Source organism: Hemitrygon akajei, chromosome 4, assembly GCF_048418815.1.
Source record: "Hemitrygon akajei chromosome 4, sHemAka1.3, whole genome shotgun sequence".
Classification (NCBI taxonomy): domain Eukaryota; kingdom Metazoa; phylum Chordata; class Chondrichthyes; order Myliobatiformes; family Dasyatidae; genus Hemitrygon; species Hemitrygon akajei.
This window is the reverse complement of record NC_133127.1, coordinates 162036620-162058708: the sequence shown is the minus strand read 5'-3', so window position 1 is coordinate 162058708 and position 22089 is coordinate 162036620. Positions and strand designations below refer to the sequence as shown.

Below are 22089 nucleotides of genomic sequence, written 5' to 3'. Positions count from 1 at the left end.
ATTCTTTAAATCAAGTATCGCTTACTGTGGTCACACCATTGATCCACAAGACTTACACGAGTGTGCTGAGAAAATTCAAGCAGTGGTAGATGCCCCAAAACCAAAGGATCTAGTGGAAACCTGCAGCAGTCTACCCAAAAGTGTATAGACATTGGATCAATTTCAGTTGACCAAAACTAACCTGAATAGCAAAGGAAATGGGGGGAAAGTATTGTTGAATTAAAGATTGGTCATAATACAATAATCTGAAATGAATTCTGAGTACTAATGATTACAGTAATGAAGATGGGCACAAAATATAGTAATCTGAAAAACCTCAAGTATAACCATTCTTTGACCTAATTCCACAGTTGCAGATTAATTTCCAATTTCAAGACTACAGGCTACAAACTAGCATTTTGCAGCATTGGGTCACTCACTGAGCAGATAGATCTTAGTTTTAGCAACACACACAAATGCTAGACAGCATCTATTGAAAAAAGTACAGTCGATGTTTCGGGCCAAAACCCTTCGGCAGGACTGGGGAGAAAAGCTGAGGAGTAGATTTAAAGTGGGCTTCTCCTCAGCTTTTTCCCCCAGTCCTACCGAAGGGTTTTGGGCCAAAACGTCAACTGTACTTTTTCCTATAGGTGCAGCCTGGCCTGCTGAGTTCCACCAGCATTTTGTGTGTTGCTTGGATTTCCAGCATCTGCAGATTTTCTCTTGTTTGAGATCTCAGTTTTAGTCAGCTGAATTATATATGACCCTGCAGCACCATATTGTAACTTTTGTCTCTACTCCTCTATTATAGATGAAGTCCTTCCCCAACTTGTGCTACAAAAACAGAATAATTGAAAGATGGGGTAAAGTATATGTGTAAAGTGAACCAACATTTCCCTATTTTTTATTTAATGTATGATATTTTTGTGGATTTCACTCATCGCAACAACTTTGCAATGAAGTTGCAAAGTGTCAGAAATGTTTACGGTGTCATCAGGTGTTAAATCCATGTTTTACTGATCACCTGGTTGTAAACATATCACGAGTTAAGTCATTTTGACTGGATATATGTAAAACTCATCTCATTTAAACAAGTTAAGAGTTTGACAAGTTTCTGCTCCTGTCTTTGTCTATAGCAGTGCTGGCATTCTAATATGTTTCAACAGTTTTGATTATTTCTATTTTAATAATTGTAGGAGACATTTTACAAAAATGCAATACTAAGTTTAAAAAGAACAATGTTATTTCCACAAAATTTGCTTGATTACAAATTTTTATCAAGTTTGAGTAAATTGGTTTCAATTTTGCTCATTTTAAGTAGTTCACAAATTAAAACATTTATCAGCAGTACACTAAAACTTTTTGCTCAAGTTTAAAATTCCTTCACATTGCTATTTCTTAAATGGATGTTACAACAATGAAATCATGATTATAGTAATAAACTATACTTATCAAACCATAAACATTTTTAACTTGAATACATGTACTAGTGATCAATGACATTTAAAAGTAATTCCCTTTGAATCGTCATATAAACGGCATAATTTTAAAAGCATCCTATGAAATCTCATTTCACCAGTAAGCAAATATAATTCAGAATACAAGTTTTATTTTTCTTATATCCTGAATAATTTTGCTCATTTAATTCCCTTATTTCGGGATGATAAGAGTTATGCTAATTGATGTTGGATTATTAAATTAGCAGAGGCTGGTATGTTATTTTAACATGTTGCAGAAAGTAGCTTTGAACTGTTGCTTCTGTGCCTGAAATTAATTATAGTCATAGAGCACTACTACACAGAAACAGGTCCTACCGCCCATCTAGTGAATGCTGAACTGTAATTCTGTTTCATCCTCATGATCCTTACCTAGACCAGAGCTCTCTATATCCCTCCAATCATAGTACTTAACCAAATTTCTCTTATATTTCAATCAAAACCAAATCCACCATTTTTGTTGATACCTCATTCCACACTCACACCACCCTCTGAGTGAAGAAATTCCCCCTCAGGATCCCCTTAAATGTGCCACCTTTCACCCTTGACCTATGGCCTCTAGTTCTAGCTTCAACCAACCTCAGTGGAAAAAGCCTGCATGCATTTACCTCACCTCTACCCCTCATAATTTTGTATACCTTCATTAAATCTTCCCGCAATCTCCTACACTCAAGGGAGGTGTATGGATTTTTTAAAGAGGTAATGACAGTGCCACACACATTGCATAAATAATACACTGCCTCTGGGGATTTCTCTTCGACAGTTGCCAATTTGGATGCAGCCAATTATTCTGGCAGCATTGAAATCGTCATTAAAATTCCCTAATCATGGTTATGTGTGTTATTAAACTCAGGTAAAGCGTTTTGAGTGTCACCTTACTGTTGCTTTATAATATTATTCTTTAGGTAAGCTTTCTTGTTGAAGCCACAGGACAAAAATATACTTTTAAACTAAGAAACTGGGTATACTTTTTGAAGGAATGATATTTAAGATTCTGCTGTTCACAATTTTATCACACTTGATGGGTGCTTGTGGCTGTTTCTTAACTTTGTTTATTCAATAAATGGATTAAGTATTTTTGTCTAAAGTATTGATTACTCTTATTTGGGCTAGAGTAGTTAACTTGTGTTTGTGGATGAGGAACAAATCTTGAAAAACGACAAAACAAATGCATGCGTTGAATTAATAAGTATGGTATCAATTCAGCTGTGCTGCATCCATAATAGTATTGTCTGATAACATAGTTAAGGTTCCTATTTGTATAAACAATTTTGACCGATAAAATGTACCTGTAGGACCCAATTACTATAACAGCTGACATCTCACAGCTCAAAATTGTACCTGAATAAGAAAACAGAATCTTAGGAAATATAAAATGCAGATGTACAGTGGCATGCAAAAGTGTGGGTACCCCTGATCAAAATTTCTGTTACTGTGAATAGCTTAGCAAGTAGAAGATGACTTGATTTCCAAAAGGCATAAAGCTAAAGATGACTCATTTCTTTAATATTTTAAGCAAGATTACTTTTTTATTTCAATCTTTTACTGTTTCAAAATAACAAAAAAGGAAAAGGGCCCGAAGCAAAGGTTCTGGTCAGTACTTAGTAACACCCACTTTGGCAAGTATCAGTTTGTAAACACTTTCTGTAGCCAGTTAAGAGTCATTCAATTGTTGTTTGGGGGATTTTTACCCATTATTCCTTGCAAAAGGTTTCTAGTTCTGTGAGATTCTTGGGTCGTCTTGCATGCACTGCGCTTTTGAGGTCTATCCACAGATTTTTGATGATGTTTAGGTCAGGAGACTATGAGGTCCATGGGAAAACCTTTAGCTTGCACCTCTTGAGGTAGGCAATTGTGGATTTTGAGTGTGTTTAGGATCATTATCCCGTTGTAGAAGCCATCCTCTTTTCATCTTCAGCATTTTTACAGACACTGTAATGTTTGCTTCCAGAATTTGCTGGTATTTAATTGAATTCATTCTTCCCTCTACCAATGAAATGTCCCCCGTACCACTGGCTGCAACACAAGCCCAAAACATGATCGATCCACCCCTGTGCTTAACAGTTGGAGAGGTGTTCTTTTCATGAAATTCTGCACCTTTTTTTCTCCAAACATACCTTTGCTCATTGCAGCCAAAAAGTTCTATTTTAACTTCATCAGTCCACAGGACTTGTTTCCAAAATGCATCAGGCGTGTTTAAATGTTCCTTTGCAAATTTCTGATGCTGAATTTTGCAGTGCGGATGCAGGGAAGGTTTTCTTCTGATGACTCTTCCATGAAGGTCATACTCGTGCAGGTGTCGCTGCATAGTAGAACAGTACACCACCACTCCAGAGTCTGCTAAATCTTCCTGAAGGTCTTTTGCAGTCAAACGGGGGTTTTGATTTGCCTCTCTAGCAATCCTACGAGTAGTTCTCTCAGAAAGTTTTCCTGGTCTTCCAGACCTCAACTTGACCTCCACCATCCCTGTTAACTGCCATTTCTTAATTACATTACAAACTGAGGAAACGGCTACCTGAAAACTCTTTGCTATCTCTTTATAGCCTTCTCCTGCTTTGTGGGCATCAGTTATTTTAATTTTCAGAGTGCTAGCAGCTGCTTAGAGGAGCCCATGTCTGCTGATTGTTGGGACAAGGTTTGAGGAATCAGGGTATTTATAAAGCTTTGAAACTTGCATCACCTGGCCTTTCCTAAAAATGACTGTAAACAAACCATAGCCCTAACAAGCTAATTAAGGTCTTAGACCTTGGTAAAAGTTATCCAAGAGCTCAAATCTCTTAGGGTGTCCAAACTTTTGCATGGTGCTCCTTTCCTTTTTCCCACTCTAAAATTATACAAAACAAAAATACTAATGTTGAAAAGAATGTTTCATCTTTAACTTTATGACTTTGAGATCAGTTCATCTTCTACTCACTTAACTATTCACTGTAACAGAAATTTTGACCGGGCTGCCCAAACTTTTGCATGACACTGTAGACCATTCTACCTAAAACCATATAAACTGATTTCTGTATTTCATGAGCCTCCTGCCAATCTGATGATCCTAACCTTATTTGCTCCAAGCTTTTCATCAATGGCTTCCACATTCTTAACACATATTTTGTAAAGGATTTGTAAAGTTTGTGTTAATGGAGATACAGAGAACAACAGCAACAAATTTATACTGCACATTTGATTAGCTCAATCTTTACTCCATTCTGACAACTCATTTTGAAAGAATACCCGAGCCTTAGAGAGGATACACAACTGATTTGCCATAATAGAGAACTTCAGATAGAACTTAAAAGCTGGGATAGTTCCAAGAGCATAAGAAGCTGTAGTGATTTGAAAAAGATTCAAAATCATAATTCTGAAAATGGAGTAAATTTTCCAAGGGGGCAAAAGGATCACTAACCAAAGTATGAAGTATTAAGATGATTAGTATAAAACAAAGGATGCAAGAATTTTTTTTTGGCACTGCCAATTGTAATGAAATATACTACCTAGAAGGAAATTTCCTAATGTAAGGAAATTTCTTGGTGATTTTCAAAATGGAGAAAAGTCAGAATGAAGAATTTGCAGGACTGTCAGGTAGAGGGACATAGTTGCATCACTTTTTCAAAGAATCAGTAGAGATATGATGGACATGTGGCCGTCTTCAGTGCTATATCATTCCATGATTCCATCCTATACAGTGTGTGTCCAATTAATGTAAACCCCTACACAAGCAGAAATGATTACTTTTTAGTCACCATGCCAAGATCTTTCATAAGCATAGGCTTGATAGCTTGGTTGTGCGAGCAAATATCTGCAGCACTTTCCAACCCTGCAACATGGCAACCAAGGCAGCAAGCACATGAAGCCACGCCAATCCTGCTTGTCTGTGCAGTCACATTAAGTGATGCTAACAACCATGTAGAATTAATTACTGCATCTCCCTCAGGGATATGTTCCCTTACAAATATATAATGCAGAAATAAAGCTACACAATCAAATTTCTATATGCAGATGTTGGACCTGAAGACTGGTTCCTGGGTTGAGAGGGTTATTCCTAACTATGGAAGATTGCTCAGAATTGGCCCATGTCTCAAATTTAGAGGTGATCTTTGAATCATAAATAATTCTGGCTGGCATTTTAAGAAACTCTAAGGATAAAAAAAATAAAACAACAAAAGTTTCTCTAGTTGGAAAATGAAACTGTGTTAATTGTTCCAGTCCTCTGATCACTTGTTAAGGTTACTTATTTATTTATTTATCCCTCCAGAACAATCTGCTACCTAAAGCCAAATATTTCTAATTGTAAACATTTGTTCCCTTTGAGTAGTTTCAGCTTTTTTATTACTTAATTTTATTGGATTTATTTTGTTTTCACAAACAGCAAGTTAGTACTGCGTATTAACAATAATTGATGTACTGATTGTAACCAGAGGATGGCGCTGCAGAATACAAGCTGTTCAGTTTGTACCTAAAATCATTTAGATATGTTAGATATAATGGCAAATGTGTACAGCTATCACTGAGAAATTATGCAATTAAAAATGTACGCTTTTGACGTTTTTAGGGGGGATTTTCTTGTACTTAGACCAAAGAGAACATTTTGCTCTTCCTTTGAAAGTACTGTTTAGTCCAGTTTAAATTCTTAAACACTGTGAGCAGTCAATATGATTGAGAATGATTACAGACATACTTTATTGATCCCGAGGGAAATTGGGTTTTGTTACAGTCGCACCAACAAAGAACAGTGTAGAAATATAGCAATATAAAACCATACATAATTAAATAATAAGTACATTATGCCAAGTGGAAACCAGTCCAGGACCAGCTTATTGGTCCTATTGGCTCAGGGTGTCTGACACTCCGAGGGAGTTGTAAAGTTTGATGGCCACAGGCAGGAATGACTTCCTATGACGCTCAGTGTTGCATCACGGTGGAATGAGTCTCTGGCTGAATGTACTCCTGTGCCCAACCAGTACATCATGGAGTGGATGGGAGACATTGTCCAAGATGGCACGCAACTTGGACAGCATCCTCTCAGACACCACCTTCAGAAAGTCCAGTTCCACCCTCACATCATCACCGGCCTTACGAATGAGTTTGTTGATTCTGTTGGTGTCTGCTACCTTCAGCCTGCTGCCCCAGCACACGATAGCACTGACCACCACAGACTCGTAGAACATCCTCAGCATCGTCCGGCAGGTGCTAGAGGACCTCAGTCTCCTCAGGAAATAGAGACGGCTCTGACCCTTCTTGTAGACAGCCTCAGTGTTCTTTGACCAGTCCAGCTTATTGTCAATTACAACCACAGAGAAACAATGAAAGGCTGATTCATTATTCATGACTAAAACACAAGCTGAAATAGACAAATATGTCAACTCCAGCCTCTCAAACAACCTTGACCCAATGCAATTTGCATACTGCCAATACAGGTCTACGGCTGACACCATCTCCCTAATCTCATCTCTGGCACATCTGGACAGTAAAAACACCTGTTAGACTATTATTTATTGAATAATACTTGACCCTCAATACTATATTTCCAAGCAAACTCATTTCTGACTTCCTAGACTGGGAAATACCTCCCTCTTTAACTGGATCCTTGATTTTCTGACCAACAGACCATAATCAGTAAGGATAGGCAGTAACACCACCACGACTACAAAACACTGGTGTCCCACGAGGCTGCTTTCTGAATCCCCTATTTTGTTTCCTATATACTCATGGCTGCACTGCCAGATTCTGCTCAAATTTCATCTATAGGTTTGCAGATAACACCATCTCAATGGGCCGAATCGCAAATGATGAAGAATCCGAATACAGAAAGCCTAGAGACGTGGTGTCATTAGAACAGCCTTTCTCTTAACGTCAGCAAAACAAGAGCTTGTCATTAACTTCAGGAAGAGGTGTGGTGCACAAACTCCTATTTACATCAATGGTACTGAGGTCAAGAGGGTGGAAAGCTTCAAGTTCCTACGAGTAAACATCACCAATTACCCGTTGTGGTCCAATCACGTACTTAGAAAATATCACAAGTCTTCTGGAGTCCACTGACGGTCCATAGATTGATGAGCACCTGTGACTATTTCAAATTGTCTTTGGTATCAGTGAATCAGTAATAAGCTGATTGTGCATTATTTCGCATGCTCCAGTAACTTTCACGATAGTACCAACATCTGGACAATGTTATGGGAGTGTCGTATCTCAGCACTGACACTTCAAAGGATTAAGATCTATTGTCCAATTTGTTCAAATTCTTATGGACACGGTGTACACGGACAGTTTAACTCATTTTGCATAGGATTTCTCTTCACTCTATGACCAGCTACCTTTTTAACCCTACAATTTTATTTGGTCTTGCCATCAATGTCCTCCTTTCCTTAATTCTTTCCTATGCCATCTCCTGTTCTGATTATATACTGCCCACGTATTTTTAGCCCACACCCCTTTTTAATCGTTAAAAGACACAGGAGGTATCCTAGTCCAGAATAGCTTCATACTGTCCAAAATTGATACTACTGTTCCAGGAAATGTAACCACTCTATCCCCACATTTCAATCATCTTGCTCTACCTGTTTACTAACTTACATAGGATTCAGGTCAAAATCCAGGTTTCATCATCAAGGTCCTGTGTTTTTTAGAACCTAATTTCTGATACACTTCCAGGAAGATATCCTGTTACTGTGTCTTTTGCTCCAACATAGACAATGACATTTGCATTTAATTTCACACATTCCAAGTTCATCTTCAGCCACTATAAGTAATTCCTTTCCCAGCACTGGATAGCAACAGAGACAGAGAGATTCTTGTTTTTGCTTAAAGACGGCACTACATACTGCATCTCATTATTATATCACAATCACAATTCTATTTTGCACACTCCCTGACTTCCACATGCTTTGAAGGAACAGTGACTTGGCTCTGCATTGTGACAGTTCACTCTGCAGTCTTTATTCTTGCCTTCCTAAGCAGAGAGATCATAACTATCGGGGAGGACCAATAACCTCTCATAAATTTCCACTTGCCACTTTCGTCTACGATTTTCCTGTGGGGTGTACCTATATTTCTAGAATAAAACTGTCCATAAGTTTTTACTCAACCCTTACAATCTACAGTGACTTTAAATCATACTCCATATAAATAACTTCAACCTTGTGAGATTGTAGTTCAACATCTCCTGAAGATGCATTTGCTCAAGATAGTCTCATCTTCCACTTACCCTAGATCGGACACAACCTGTCCCACCATATAAATTTAACACAGTTGTGAAAATTATATCTTTGCAGTCCCTAATTTAAAGACAAGTAGCTTCATGCTTATCAACCAATCAACAACTACTCTTTTAGAATAAAAAAATGCCACCTCTTTCCTCTACTTAACAAAATTTCAACCTTATATTCTATAAAAGCAATATACCATACTACTCATTCTGTGCATTATCTAATGCCCTGCTGTAACTTACCAACAATGAATTCTTAAGTCTTTGAACACACTCTTCATTTTGAATTCTGAAAGCAAAATAATTGCATGACAAATTGCCACAGCTGCTTATTACTGGCATTTAATTCCAGAGAAGTATTTTAAATGAAGGATCTTTTTACATTTGCAATTTAAAGTTTTCCTTTTTATTTTCAGTAAATTTATAATAAAAAGTTTAACCCATACACAATCCAGCTGCTATCTACAAAATATACTCATGAGTTGACTTTTCCAGTTTTAAATGATCAAAGAAAAACTGAAAAATATCTCACAGGCCAGACTCATAAATAATTACTTTTAATTAAAAACTTCATTCTGGCAATTAATGTCAACCATGAAAAGTTTAGCTTTTCATTCTTTTAGCTTTTGGCATACCACAGAGTCAACACAAAGGTTTAGTCCATTGAAATAAATCATGCTGATAATCAAATAATGCCCATTCGTACTAATTCCAGTTATTCTCCCAACATTCCCATCAATTCTCTCCAAATGTAACTGTTCATCTTCAACTAAGCTATTTCACAGTGGCTAATTAACCTACTGACATCCGACTTTCAAGATGTTTGTACAGACTACTTACTGACGACCTGTTCATAATATGCTTTATTGATGTGGAAGTGTTAAATAAGAATAGTATAGGCAGAGACTAATTGCTTAAACCTGCCATTTGCCATTTTTGAAGAATTAAGAAAATAATTAAAACTAGACCATAATTGTCATTGTTGTCACTTGTAGGGTTTGAGATCTGATTCTTGAGTTTTTTTTTAAATAAACAAAGCCACCCAAATTTTTCAGAATGCTAATTAAAACAATTAACTTCCAGACCAAGTTGAACCAAGCAAAACTGGAAAATATCAAGCCCTATTCATACCACAATTCCTGTAAATATTAACAATCAAATAGGATAAGCAAGTAAAAGTAAAACTGAAATATTAATTTATTATATGGAATTAAAAAAAATACAGAATCAACTACATTTCTGTTCAAAGTTACAAGTTTGCAAACCTAATCATTTCCATTATTGGTGAAATAAACTGAAGTCTTCAGTTTATTTCTTGTGATGTACTAAGCCTGACATTTCTCTTCAAATTTGTCGCTGATGTTAAAGATCTTGCTCTTTGATAATTTCAAGGTGTATGTATTTTGTATACCAAAAATATAGTGGATTACAGAACCCTCTGATATGCTTTTTTAATCTGCAAGAACTGGACGATAAATATTGAATATAATGATAATCGATAACTTCCACTATATAGTGGGTGTATGTTTTAAAGAGACAACATTCCTTCAATATGACCGAGAAATCGTAACGTATTTTCTTGAACAATGGTTCAAATATGTGTGGATACTAAATGTTAAAACTTATAGCTGTTCAACAAATACTTGGCCCAGCGGCCCATTCTAAAATATCTCAGCATTTGATACACAATCAAAGAAATGTAAGAGTTAATAATGTTGCTGCAACCCTAATTGCCATTAAATGACAAGTCAGATAGTGTGATATGATACTAATTGCGCACTTGTCATATTTTAGTGATGCTATAAATAGCATTAAATAGAGTACAACTTAACACACTGCTATAATTTTGTTATATATGTGCAATTGAGATGCAAAGCATTCTTAACAGCTAATACAGACATAGGACTTGGACTTCCGGTAGATGAATTCTTTTAGGCATTAATTTATCATTTGTTCCTTCTTACAAACTTGAATTCTATGAGAAAGTTTTAAATTATACATTTTGGGTTAGTTGTTGAAGTGTCTATATTTTGGATGTTCTGGTTACATTCAGAACAACCTATACAGAGCAACAGGAAGCAACACTTGTCTCTTTAAAATCCTTAGGAATTTCCATTAATTACAGCAAGCCAAGTTTGTACTCCATCATTAGATGTGGTTCTCCCATTATTTCACTTTGTGCTGGATCTAGAAAGAAAAGAAAATTAAGTTACAATTTTTTACAGAATCTTAAAATTGTTACTGACATTTTACCATAACGATCTACTAATATTAAATTTCAGGTATCTAATTTACTTTTCTGTCATGATCTAAATAGACTTACATCAAATGTTATACTTTACCTTTAGAAGTAAAACAAGAAATTTAAACACAAGAATTAGCCTTAAATCTGAGCACTGGTTTCATGTTTTACATGAAGCAAAGTTTTGAATTCAGTTATTCTGTTAAAATTATCAAAATCAAGAAGGATAAAATTATTACCATTCAATATGTCTTCAAATCCAATGCATTCATCATTTCCTTGAAGTGTATCGAGTGCAATGTTGGAACTCATGAGGAATGGTAAGCGCTGTACCTAATTTAAAATATAGCAATCATATTTTTGTAAACATTCTAATGGATTAGATTACCAGGAATAATACTATAAGTTTGAATTCATCTAAATACCAGAGGAGATGTGACCGAATATGGCATCAAGATGCCCTAGCTAAAATGGACTCATTGGGAATTAGGGGGAAAGCCCTCCACTGGTTGGAATCATACCTGATACAAAAGAAGATGGTTGTGGTGGTTGGAGGTCAGTCATCTCATCCTCAGGACACCACTGCAGGAGTTCCTCAGGGAAGTGTCCTAGGACCAACCATCTTCAACTACTTCATCAATGACCTTCCTTCCGTCATAAAGTGGGGATGGTCACAGATGACTGCACAATGTTCTGCACCATTCGTGTTTCCTCAGATAGTGGAGCAGTTCAAACCCAAATGCAGCAGGGCCTAGACAAGCAACATTCGAGCCACGCAACTGGCAGCAATGATCAACTCTAACAATCTCCAACAAGAGAGGCTCTAACCATTGTCCCTTGACATTTAATGGCATCACCATCACTGAATCCCCTACTATCAACATCCTGGGGGTTACCATTGACAGGAAACTGAACTGGTCTAGCCATATAATCATCATGGCTAGGAATCCTGTGGCATTTAACACACCTCCTGACACCAAAGCCTGTCAACCATCTACAAGGCTCAGGTCAGGAGTGTAATGGAATACTCGCCACTTGCCTGGAAGAGTGCAGCTCCATCAACACTCGAGAAGGTTGACACCATCCAGTACAAGGCAGCTCACTTGATTGGTACCCCTTCCACAAGCATCCAATCCCTCCACCGTCCACAAACAGTTGCAGCAGAGTGTACCATCTACAAGATGCACTGCAACAACACACCAAAGTTCCTAAGGCAGCACCTTCCAGACCCACAACCACTACCATCTAGAACATATATGTCTAACTCAAGGCCCGCGGGCCAAATCCGGGCCGCGGTGGAATTATCTTTGGCCCGCGAGATAATATCTAATTACTATTAAAGCTGGCCCCAGTAATCGAAGCGCCTATGGCGTATGATATGGCTAATGCTGAGTTTATTCAGGTACCAGGTTTTCAGGGTTTTTAGTGTTTATTCGGCAGTCTTGCTTGGCAGTCTTCTTCATAAGAAACGGAATTTGTAAAGTGAAACACTTTGTAGTTATAGCAGAGACTGAGACACATGAGAGCAGGCTGAAAAAACGGAGGCAACGAAAGCTGCGTTCGCACGCGTCCGACTGATCCGGCCCGCATGAAGCTGCATTTTGCTCAATCCGGCCCGTGACCTAAAATGAATTTGACACCCCTGATCTAGAAGAACGAGAACAGCAGAATACCACCTCTTGGAAATCCCCCTCCAAGACACTCATCATCCTGACTTGGAAACATATCAGTGTCCCTTCAGTTGCTGCGTCAAAATCATGGAATTCCCTCCCTAACAGCATTGTGGGTGTACCTACACCTCAGGGACTGCAGCAGTTTAAGAAGGCAGCTTCTCAAGGGCAACTAGGGATGGGCAATAAATGCTAGCTTAGCTGGTGATGCCCATATTCCGTAAATGAATAAATAAAAACAACCTTACCACGTCATTTACAATGGCCTTGAAGTAGGAATGCTTAGTAAACAAAAGAAATCGTTTAAAAATTTTGTAGCTATTAATTGCAGGGAGTGAATTGGCCATATATACATTGGGAGAAAATCTTTTGTCTTTTATCAAAAAATAATTACAATATGTAATTGGTTAAATCTCTTATCTTACAAGTGCAATTTGCAGAAAAATGCTAATTGTAAAAATCCTTGGCAGATGATCTCAATATCCAAATGCAACCTTGGATACTCAAAACTACAGCTGAATTTGCAAATGTTCAATATAAGATACAAAGACATTCAATGCACAACCTTTCAGAAAGTGTACATTAACCACACTTCCTTTGAATTTACATAAACAAAAAAAAATAGATCCATTACTTAGACGAACAAACACATATTGGCATACCTGCTTTACTGCTTTGTATTCCATTTGTAACTTCAGTGGTGCATATAATCCTTGAATATTTCTCAACATAGCAAAATTCATTTTATTTTGATTGAGCTGAAACTAAATACAGAAAATATTAATTTCTTGAATACTGATGCAAAATGAAATTAACTGATTCATAATAATTTCCTCCATATTTGCAGCAAACACGGTCGTTGAAGTATCTAGTTCAAATACCTATATTTTATAAGTGTGTAACACCTGAAATCTATTTATCAGCAATTTTTTAAAAATGTTACTTAATGTGAAAACTTACAGGTACCAGAACAAAATGGCTATTTTGCATTAGTAAGCCTTGGTTATCTAATAAGGAAGTATGATTCCTTATTCCTCCTAGGTGCCAGGCTCTGGGATATCTCAGATTTTTGAGTCCTCAGCATTCTTAAGTGGGAGAGTGAACAGCCTAAAATCATGATCCATGTGGGTACCAATGACCTGGGTAGGAGTGATGAGGTTCTGTATAGGGAGTTCAGGCAGTTAGTTAGGTGCCAAGTTTAAGGGCAGGACCTCCAGTGTTGTGATCTCAGGATTGTTACCTGTGCCGTGTGTTACTGAGACAAGAACGAGAAAGATTATACAGTTTAATACACGGCTAAGAAGTTGGTGTAGGAGGAAGAGCATAAGATTTTTGGATCATTGGGCTCTCTTCCAGGGAAGGTGGGTCCTGTACAGAAGGGACAGTTTGCACCTGAAAAGGAGTGGGACTAATATTCTAGTGGGAAGATTTGTTAATGCTGCATGATTGTCCCCCCAGGGCTGTGTGCTCAGTCCACTTGGCTGACCCATGACCGAGGTGGGTCTCATCAGCAAGAACGATGAGTCAGCTTACAGAGAGGAGTGGCAATGGCTAACGGACTGATGCAGAGCCAACAACCTGTCTCTGTATGTGAACAAAAGAGATGGTTGTTGACTTCAAGAGGGCACGGAACGACCACTCCCCGCTGAACATCGATGGCTCCTCAGTAGAGATCGTTAAGAGCACCAAATTTCTTGGTGTTCACCTGGCAGAGGATCTCACCTGGTCCCTCAACACCAGTGCCATAGCAAAGAAAACCCAGCAGCGTCTCTACTTTTTGCGAAGGCTGAGGAAAGTCCATCTCCCACCCCCCCCATCCTCATCACATTCTACAGGGGTTGTATTGAGAGTATCCTGAGCAGCTGCATCACTGCCTGATTTGGAAATTGCACCATCTTGGATCGCAAGACCCTGCAGCAGATAGTGAGGTCAGCTGAGAAGATCATCAGGGTCTCTCTTCCCATCATTACGGACATTTACAGTACACACTGCATCCGCAAAGCAAACAGCATTATGAAGAACCCCACGCACCCCTCATACAAACTCTTCTCCTTCCTGCTGTCTGGGAAAAGGTACCGAAGCATTCGAGCTCTCACGACCAGACTATGTAACAGTTTCTTCCCCCAAGCTATCAGACTCCTCAATACCCAGAGCCTGGCCTGACACCTTACTACCCTATTGTCTTGTTTATTATTTATTGTAAAGCCTGCACTGTTTTGTGCACTTTATGTAGTCCTGGGTAGGTCTAGTGTAGTTGTTCTTTTTTACGTAGTTCAGTCTAGTTTTTGTACTGTTTCATGTAACACCATAGTCCTGAAAAATGTAGTCTCCTGTTTACTGTGTACCGTACCAGCAGTTATGGTCAAAATGACAATAAAAAGTGACTTGACTTGATGGGGTTTAAACTGGAGTTGCAGGGTGTTGGGAACCAGAGTGCCAGAACAGTTAGTGGAGAGGCTGTGGAGGCAGATGTTGGGAAGATCTCAGACAAAGTTAGGAATCAAAGCATTGAGCATGGTGCGACTAGTATCCTGAGTTGCATATATTTCAATGCAAGAAGTATCATAGGAAAGATGGATGATAATGCTGAAGATGAGGAAGCTGGTTTATAAACAGAGGCAATGTGTAGTGAAGAGAGGCTTTTGCTAGGGTAAAATTGCAGTCAACAGGAAGAGTTGCAACATAAAAGGCAAAGGCAGACAAAATTGAAAAGCATGAATACAGGACTGAAGGTGGTATATTTGAATGCACACATAATATCAAATTCACCCTGAAATATGAGGAGAGGCTAAAGTCAGATGTATCAGTATTACTGTGAGTAAAAGGAATTAAAGAGGCACGAGAGAGGAGTTGGCCAGAACTGACTGGAAAAGAACACTGGTAGGAATGACATTGGAGCAGCAATGTCTGGAATTTATGGAAGCAATTCAGAAGACACAGGATATATACATCCCAAAGAAGAAGAAGTATTCTAAAGGAAAGACGACATAATCATGGCTAAAAATAGGAAAATTTAAGAATTGGGAAGCTTTTACAAACCAACAGAAGGCAACTAAAAAAAGTCATTAAGGTAAAGATGGAATATGAAAGTAAGCTAACCTTTAAGTAATATTAAAGAGGATACCAAAAGTTTCTTCAGACACATAAAGTGTAAAAAAAAGAGAGGCAAGAGTGCATATCGGGATCATAAAGTGTATGAAGTTATCATTACTAGAGAAAAGGTTCTTGGGAATTTAAAAGGTTTAAAGGTAGATAAGTCACCTGGACTAGATGGTGCACACCCCAGAGTTCTGAAAAAGGTGGCTAAAGAGATTGTGAAGGCATTAGTCATGACCTTACAAAAATCACTAGATTCTGGAATGGTTCCAGAAGACTGGAAAATTATAAATATCACTCCACTCTTCAAGAAGAGAGACAAGCACAAGAAAGGAAATTATAGGCCAGTTAGTCTAACCTCAGTGGTTGAGAAGATGTTGGAGTCAATTATTAAGGATGAGGTCTCAGGGTACTTGGAGGCACATGATAAAATAGGCCATAGTTAGCATGGTTTCCTCAAGGGAAAATCTTGCATGACAAATTTGTTGGAATTCTTTGAAGAAATAACAAACAGGATAGACAAAAAATAATCAGTTGATGTTGTGTATTTGGATTTTCAGAAATCCTTTGACCAGGTGCCACACAAGGGCCTAACAAGCTATGAGGCCATTGGTATTACAGGAAGGATTCTAGCATGGATAAAGCATTGGCTGATTTGCAGGTTGGCTGCCAGTGACTACTGGTGTTCCACATGGGTCTGTGTCGGGAACAATTCTTTTTATATTATATGTCAATAATTTGGATGATGGGATTGATGGCTTTGTTGCAAAGTTTGCAGATGATATGCAGATAGGTGGAGCAGTAGATAGTTTTGAGGAAGTAGAGAGGCTACAGAAGGACTTAGACAGGTTAAGAGAATGGGCAAAGAAATGGCAGATGGATACGGTGTCGGGAAGTGTACGGTCATGCACTTGGTGCAAGAAATGAAAGATTGCCTATTTTCTAAATGGAGAAAAAATACAAAAATTTGAGGTACTAGGGGACTTGGGTGTGCAGGATTCCATAAAGGTTAATTTGCAGGTTGAATCTGTGGTGAGGAAGGCAAATGCGATGTTAACATTCATTTCAAGAAGACTAGAATATAAAAGCAAGGATGTAATGTTCAGACTTTATAAAGCACTAATCTGGCCTCACTTGGCGACGGTTCAAAAGAGGTTCACGAAAATGAGTCCATAATTAAACAGCTTGTCGTGTGAAGAGCATGCAATGACTCTGGGCTTGTATTCACTAGAATTCAGAAGACTGAGAGGTGATCTCACTCAAACCTATCAAATGGTGAAAGGCCTTGATAGAATGGATGAGAAGAGCATGTTCCTATGGTGGGAGAGTTTAAGACCAGAGGCTACAGCCTCAGAATTGAGAGAAGTCTTTTTAGAACAGAGATGAAGAGGAATTTCTTTAGTCAAAGTGGTGAATCTGTAGAATTCTTTGTTACAAGCAGCTATGGAGGCCAAGTTTTGTGTATATTTATAGCAGAGGTTGATAGATTCTTGATTGGTAAGGGCAGGAATGGATATAGGGAGAAGGCAGGTGATTGGGGCTGAGAGGAAATTTGTATCAGCCATGATGAAATGGTGGAGCAGACTCGATGGGTTAAACGGCCTGATTCTGCTCTTATTTCTTATGGTCTTATGATTCCTTAAGATTCAATTTTTTTTGGACCGAAGCAATGAGTGAGAAGTCATTGCTTGTGTTTCTTCTTATTCTATTATTTGTCCATTCATTAGGAGTTGCACTTCTATATGCTTATCAACATGACTTTGAGTAGTAAAAATCCTCCCCCCAAATCCAAATCAAGTACCCTAAACATAACACAATTGAGACTGGCAAACAAAACAGAGTAATGTATATCTCAATTTCAAAATTCTAGGCTTACATTGCTTTCTGAAACTTCCAGGGGATGACTTGGCAAAAGCTCGGACTTCACATTGGAGAATCTTTAAAGACAAGAAGACATGTAATTTGTTTAAAAGAGATCAACAAGGTGTAAACCATTTTAAAAGTTCACATTTTTCCTTGCCCTCATGCTTTTTTACCCAACTCTCTTTAAGACATTTATTTCAATTGTCCCAATGTATATTCATTTTTCTCCTTAGAAAGTACACTTTATATTATATATTATAATATAATACTATTATAATTCTATTATAATACTAATCACCTCCAAGAGGACCACAACCTTGTTGTGCCTCAATGACCCGGAGAGTTATGTTGGCTGGAGTCAGGGCTTTATGCTTTGGTTCTTGGTAGGGTTACCCATGCCTAACAAGTCAAAGGGAAAAAGCCAAACTAAGAGTGGTTCACCAATCCTCCAGATTCAGGAGTTCGGGTCAGGGCTAACAACCTCAACTGGGCAAACAAAACTGTTACAGGAACAGCAATGAAGAATCCTTCCACATCTCTGTGTGACGTATTCCCGAGTCTCTACCCAGGACTTGCGTGACTGACAGTCCACTGAGGGGAAATTACTGACACAATGAAGGAAGCTGTGATTGCCACCAGAGCCAAAGGATCTTCACTGCTGCCCTGAATGCCAGCGGCGTAATGGGCAAAAGAAGAAGAATTATACAAATCTGCATCTGTCCTCCATTTTTCCTTAGTCAACTATACCTGGCATCTTAACCAAATATCTCAACATCAACCCTTCAGTGGCACACTTATGTACAAGTTATTTATATAAATGGAAAAACAGATCTCAATTATAGATAACCAAGGTACCTCACTATTTAAATTCCAATTTGAAACAATAGATATGTATAACAATAGATATAATACAATAGATCCATTTAAACCTCTGGGTCATTGAGGCACAACAAGGTTGTGGTCCTCTTGGAGGAGTTTAGCCTTCTCGCTTCTTTGTGACTTTTAAACAAAACAACACTATTTGGGTGTTATAAGAGTTCTTTAAAAATTGAACTATGACAAAACAATAAAAAACTCATTCTCTTTGTATTAAAATGCAAAAAGTTCTGCTATAGATAGCTATCTCCCACACAAAATCAAATTTGCCTCTTTCTAATTACATTGTCTTATCTATTGGGCACTTTCTATAACTCTGACCTGCATTTTTCAGATTTTATTTGGTCTTTAGTTTTCTTTCTCCAATAACAGTTCTCCTTAAATTACCAACCAGATAATTTGATCTATTGCAATATCCTTGATATCACCCTACCACGACATTCCATCTGCCTTACTTATATCCGCTGGTGCTTACAAATTAGTTTTCTTTCCTAGTTCTGACAAAGGGCCCTTACCCATGAGCAATGACTGTTCCACTGGTGCTACCTGCTCTGCTGAGTGTTGCCAGTATTTGTTTTCCTGTTTCTAATACAGAACAATTTATTTATTTACCCTCCTTGAACACACTTCATAACTCAACACTATTGCATTAGGAATGCCTTTCATAAGGTATATATACTATATAAAAAAAGTAGATTTGGCCTAGTCTCCGATCTTCAGGAAACCAAAGATTGACAGCCAAACTACACACTTAGACAGGCTTCAAGAAGAATGAATAATGAATTAGAAATACAAGTACAAATTTAGCTTTGAATGGTAAAATCAAATAGCGACTGACACTGAAGTATACAAGAATCCCCCTTTTCTACCTCAAACCATCCAATCAATAGAATTCTATTCTATATTTATCTGAAAGTTCTGCAGAACATTCAAAATATTTGTTAGTTTCTTATTGAGACAAATTCCTGATTACCAAGTATAAATAAGACCATAAGACTGTATGATATAGGGGCAGATTAAACACCATTTGGCCCATTAAGTCTGCTCTGCCATTTTATCACGGCTGATCCATTTTTCGAAATGCAACGTCGACTGTTCTTTTTTCTATAGATGCTGCATGGCCTGCTGAGTTCCTCCAGCATATTGTGTGTGTGTTGCTCGGATTTCCAGCATCTGCAGATTTTCTTTTGCTTGCATCTGGAGATTACTGCAAGTCTTTTGCGGTTACCCTTTAGATCTTTTTCACCTTCTTCACCACTGCATGTTGTGCTCTTAGTGTGATCTTTGCAGAATGCCAACTCTGTAAAGTAGCAACAGTACTGATTTTTTTCATTTGTAGACAATTTCTCCTCATGTGGACTGGTCCTTTGGGTCCTTATAACTGTTTTTCTAGTCTTTTCCAGTTGCGTGCATCTCTATAGTCTTCTAAGGTCCTTTAAATGTTGTTTTGATTGAGGCATAGTGCAGATAAACAGATCTTTCTTGAGAGGAGCAGACTGTGTGTCCTTTTTATAAGGCAGGGCACATCTACAACCCACATCTCATTGATTGGAACACCTGACTCTAAATCACTTTTGTAAAAGGCATTACCCCAGAGGTTTACATACTTTTTTTCAACCTAGTTTGTGATTGTTTAAATGGTGTACTCAGTAATGATGAGAAGTTGTACAATTGTTTGTGCATTATTAGTTTAGACAGATTTTGTTTGTCTATTATTGTGACACACGAAGATTAGACCACATCTTATGAGCAATTAATGCAGAAAACAAGGTAATTGCAAAGCATTCACAAATTTTTTTCTTGTAACTGTATATCCTTTGTTATAGCTCCTCAGTTAATAAAATATTAATGGCTTCTCATCAAACTGTAAGGAGTCAAACTCTTACTAAAAATTATATAGACCCTTCATTTAAAAAAGTCATAACACAGAATAAAATAATTCAGCCAAATGAGTCTCAGCTGGTTCTCAAAGCAATGCCCATCAACCAACCCCTGACTTTCCTACCACCAACTTACACTACGGGCAGTCCAAATCCAAAGTAGTTCATTAATCTGCCAATCAGCACATCCTTGGGATCTCGGAGGAAACCAGTGCATCCGAGGAAGCACACAGTCACGGGGAGAAAGCGTAACAGCAGAGGTCAAAATCTAGAATGCTAGAGCTAAGAGATTAACACTACCTGCTGTACCACTGTGCTGCCCTCACAGTTCAGGAGCAGAATTCTCAGTTACAGTTATGAGTGTACTGGATTTGATGGCACAGTGTAGCAGCGTGCAGGACATGCTGCCTTGTAGCCCTAGCACACCTAGTTTCTATCCCTACTGCAGCTAGATACTGACTGCGTCCACTGCAGTCGAAGGACAAAATGCTGGCCGTAAAAGGAATGCACTAAGACTTTGTGGTGGGGAGGAAAGTGGAGAGCAAATGATAAGAACAATTTGGATGAATGTTCCTTTCATTACCTTGAGCTCTGAAATTGGACAGATCAGCCAAAACAATGGGTAGTCCATATCTATTCCTTTATCTCATAACTTACAAGAGCAAACTTATTAGAGAACCAATTAAGCTATGCCAAAAGTTTAAAACTAGTGATTCTTATACACCTATTTCATTTCCAACCCATCACCAGGTAACAGAGGAAGACACTGGTAGACATTGGCTGCAACAGGAACGGCTGATTAAAATTTCCAAAATAACTTGTATTGTTTATTTTCCGCAGAATTGATATTTTTGGCTCCATAACCCAGGAAATTCAAGGTACTGAAATATTATGCTTCTTAAAATAACATAGTGATTCACATTAAAAAAAAAACACAAGCTACTTCCTGTTCTGTAGAAGATGAAGCACGTTTCTTTAAAGAAAATTTATAATGCGTTTGGCTGAAACATGAAGATCAGCAAATATGGAGTACAAAACCATAAATGACTTTATAAGCTCCTTATCGATTAATGTAGTGTATTCAAACTAAGTTTTTTTAACTTTTTTTAATAGGCATCCACCGGTCTCGTGAGACCATGGATTTGCGCCTTGGAAGGTTTTTTCCAGGGCACAGGCCTGGGCAGGGTTGTATGGGAGACAGGCAGTTGCCCAAGCTGCAGGCATTCCCCTCTCCACGCCACCGATGTTGTCCAAGGGAAGGCACTAGGACCCCTGCAGCTTGGCACCAGTGTTGTCACAGAGCAATGTGTTGTTAAGTGCCTTGCTCAAGGACACAAACACGCTGCCTCAGCTGAGGCTCGAACCAGTGACCTTCAGGTTACTAGTTTGGTGCCATATCCACTAGGCCACGCGCCAACACTTTTCTAACTAAGAAATATACAAAATATTACCAAAAATGGGAGAAATACAACTAATATTTTACTAATGTTGTATCTAAAGTAACAGCCATACATTGCTCTAAATGAAAGTTTTTGAATCTTGTGTCCAAAGCAGAGAATGCGATTAGTACAGTGAAACCCTGTTATAACGCGATCATTTGGGTCCATAAATGTCATTGCGTAAAAAGCGAGGTCGCGCTAAATCAGGGTTCAAGAAAATCAGCATTCAAACTGACCCAGTGTTGACCTACCATCCTAAAACACCCCTATTTTCGCCCTATTTGACCTGTTTTTTGCACGTTTACCTTCTGGCAAGTACCTTTGAATTAAAGAATTCAATCTGTGGTGGATTGGCG

At 38.2% G+C, this 22089-nt stretch overlaps 1 protein-coding gene across 1 annotated transcript in view; it reads right to left on the bottom strand.

The window, feature by feature from the left end:
* Positions 1 to 9840: 9840 nt before the first annotated feature.
* The window catches only part of pomp (proteasome maturation protein), a 32225-nt gene continuing 19976 nt past the window's right edge, over positions 9841 to 22089 (bottom strand). The window contains exons 3-6 of the mRNA XM_073043820.1: positions 17552 to 17612; positions 13242 to 13343; positions 11149 to 11242; positions 9841 to 10854 (exon numbers count right to left, since the gene is read on the bottom strand). Of these exons, the coding sequence (XP_072899921.1) occupies positions 10787 to 10854; positions 11149 to 11242; positions 13242 to 13343; positions 17552 to 17612 (325 nt within the window). The 3' untranslated portion in view covers positions 9841 to 10786. The remainder of the gene's footprint in view (positions 10855 to 11148; positions 11243 to 13241; positions 13344 to 17551; positions 17613 to 22089) is intronic.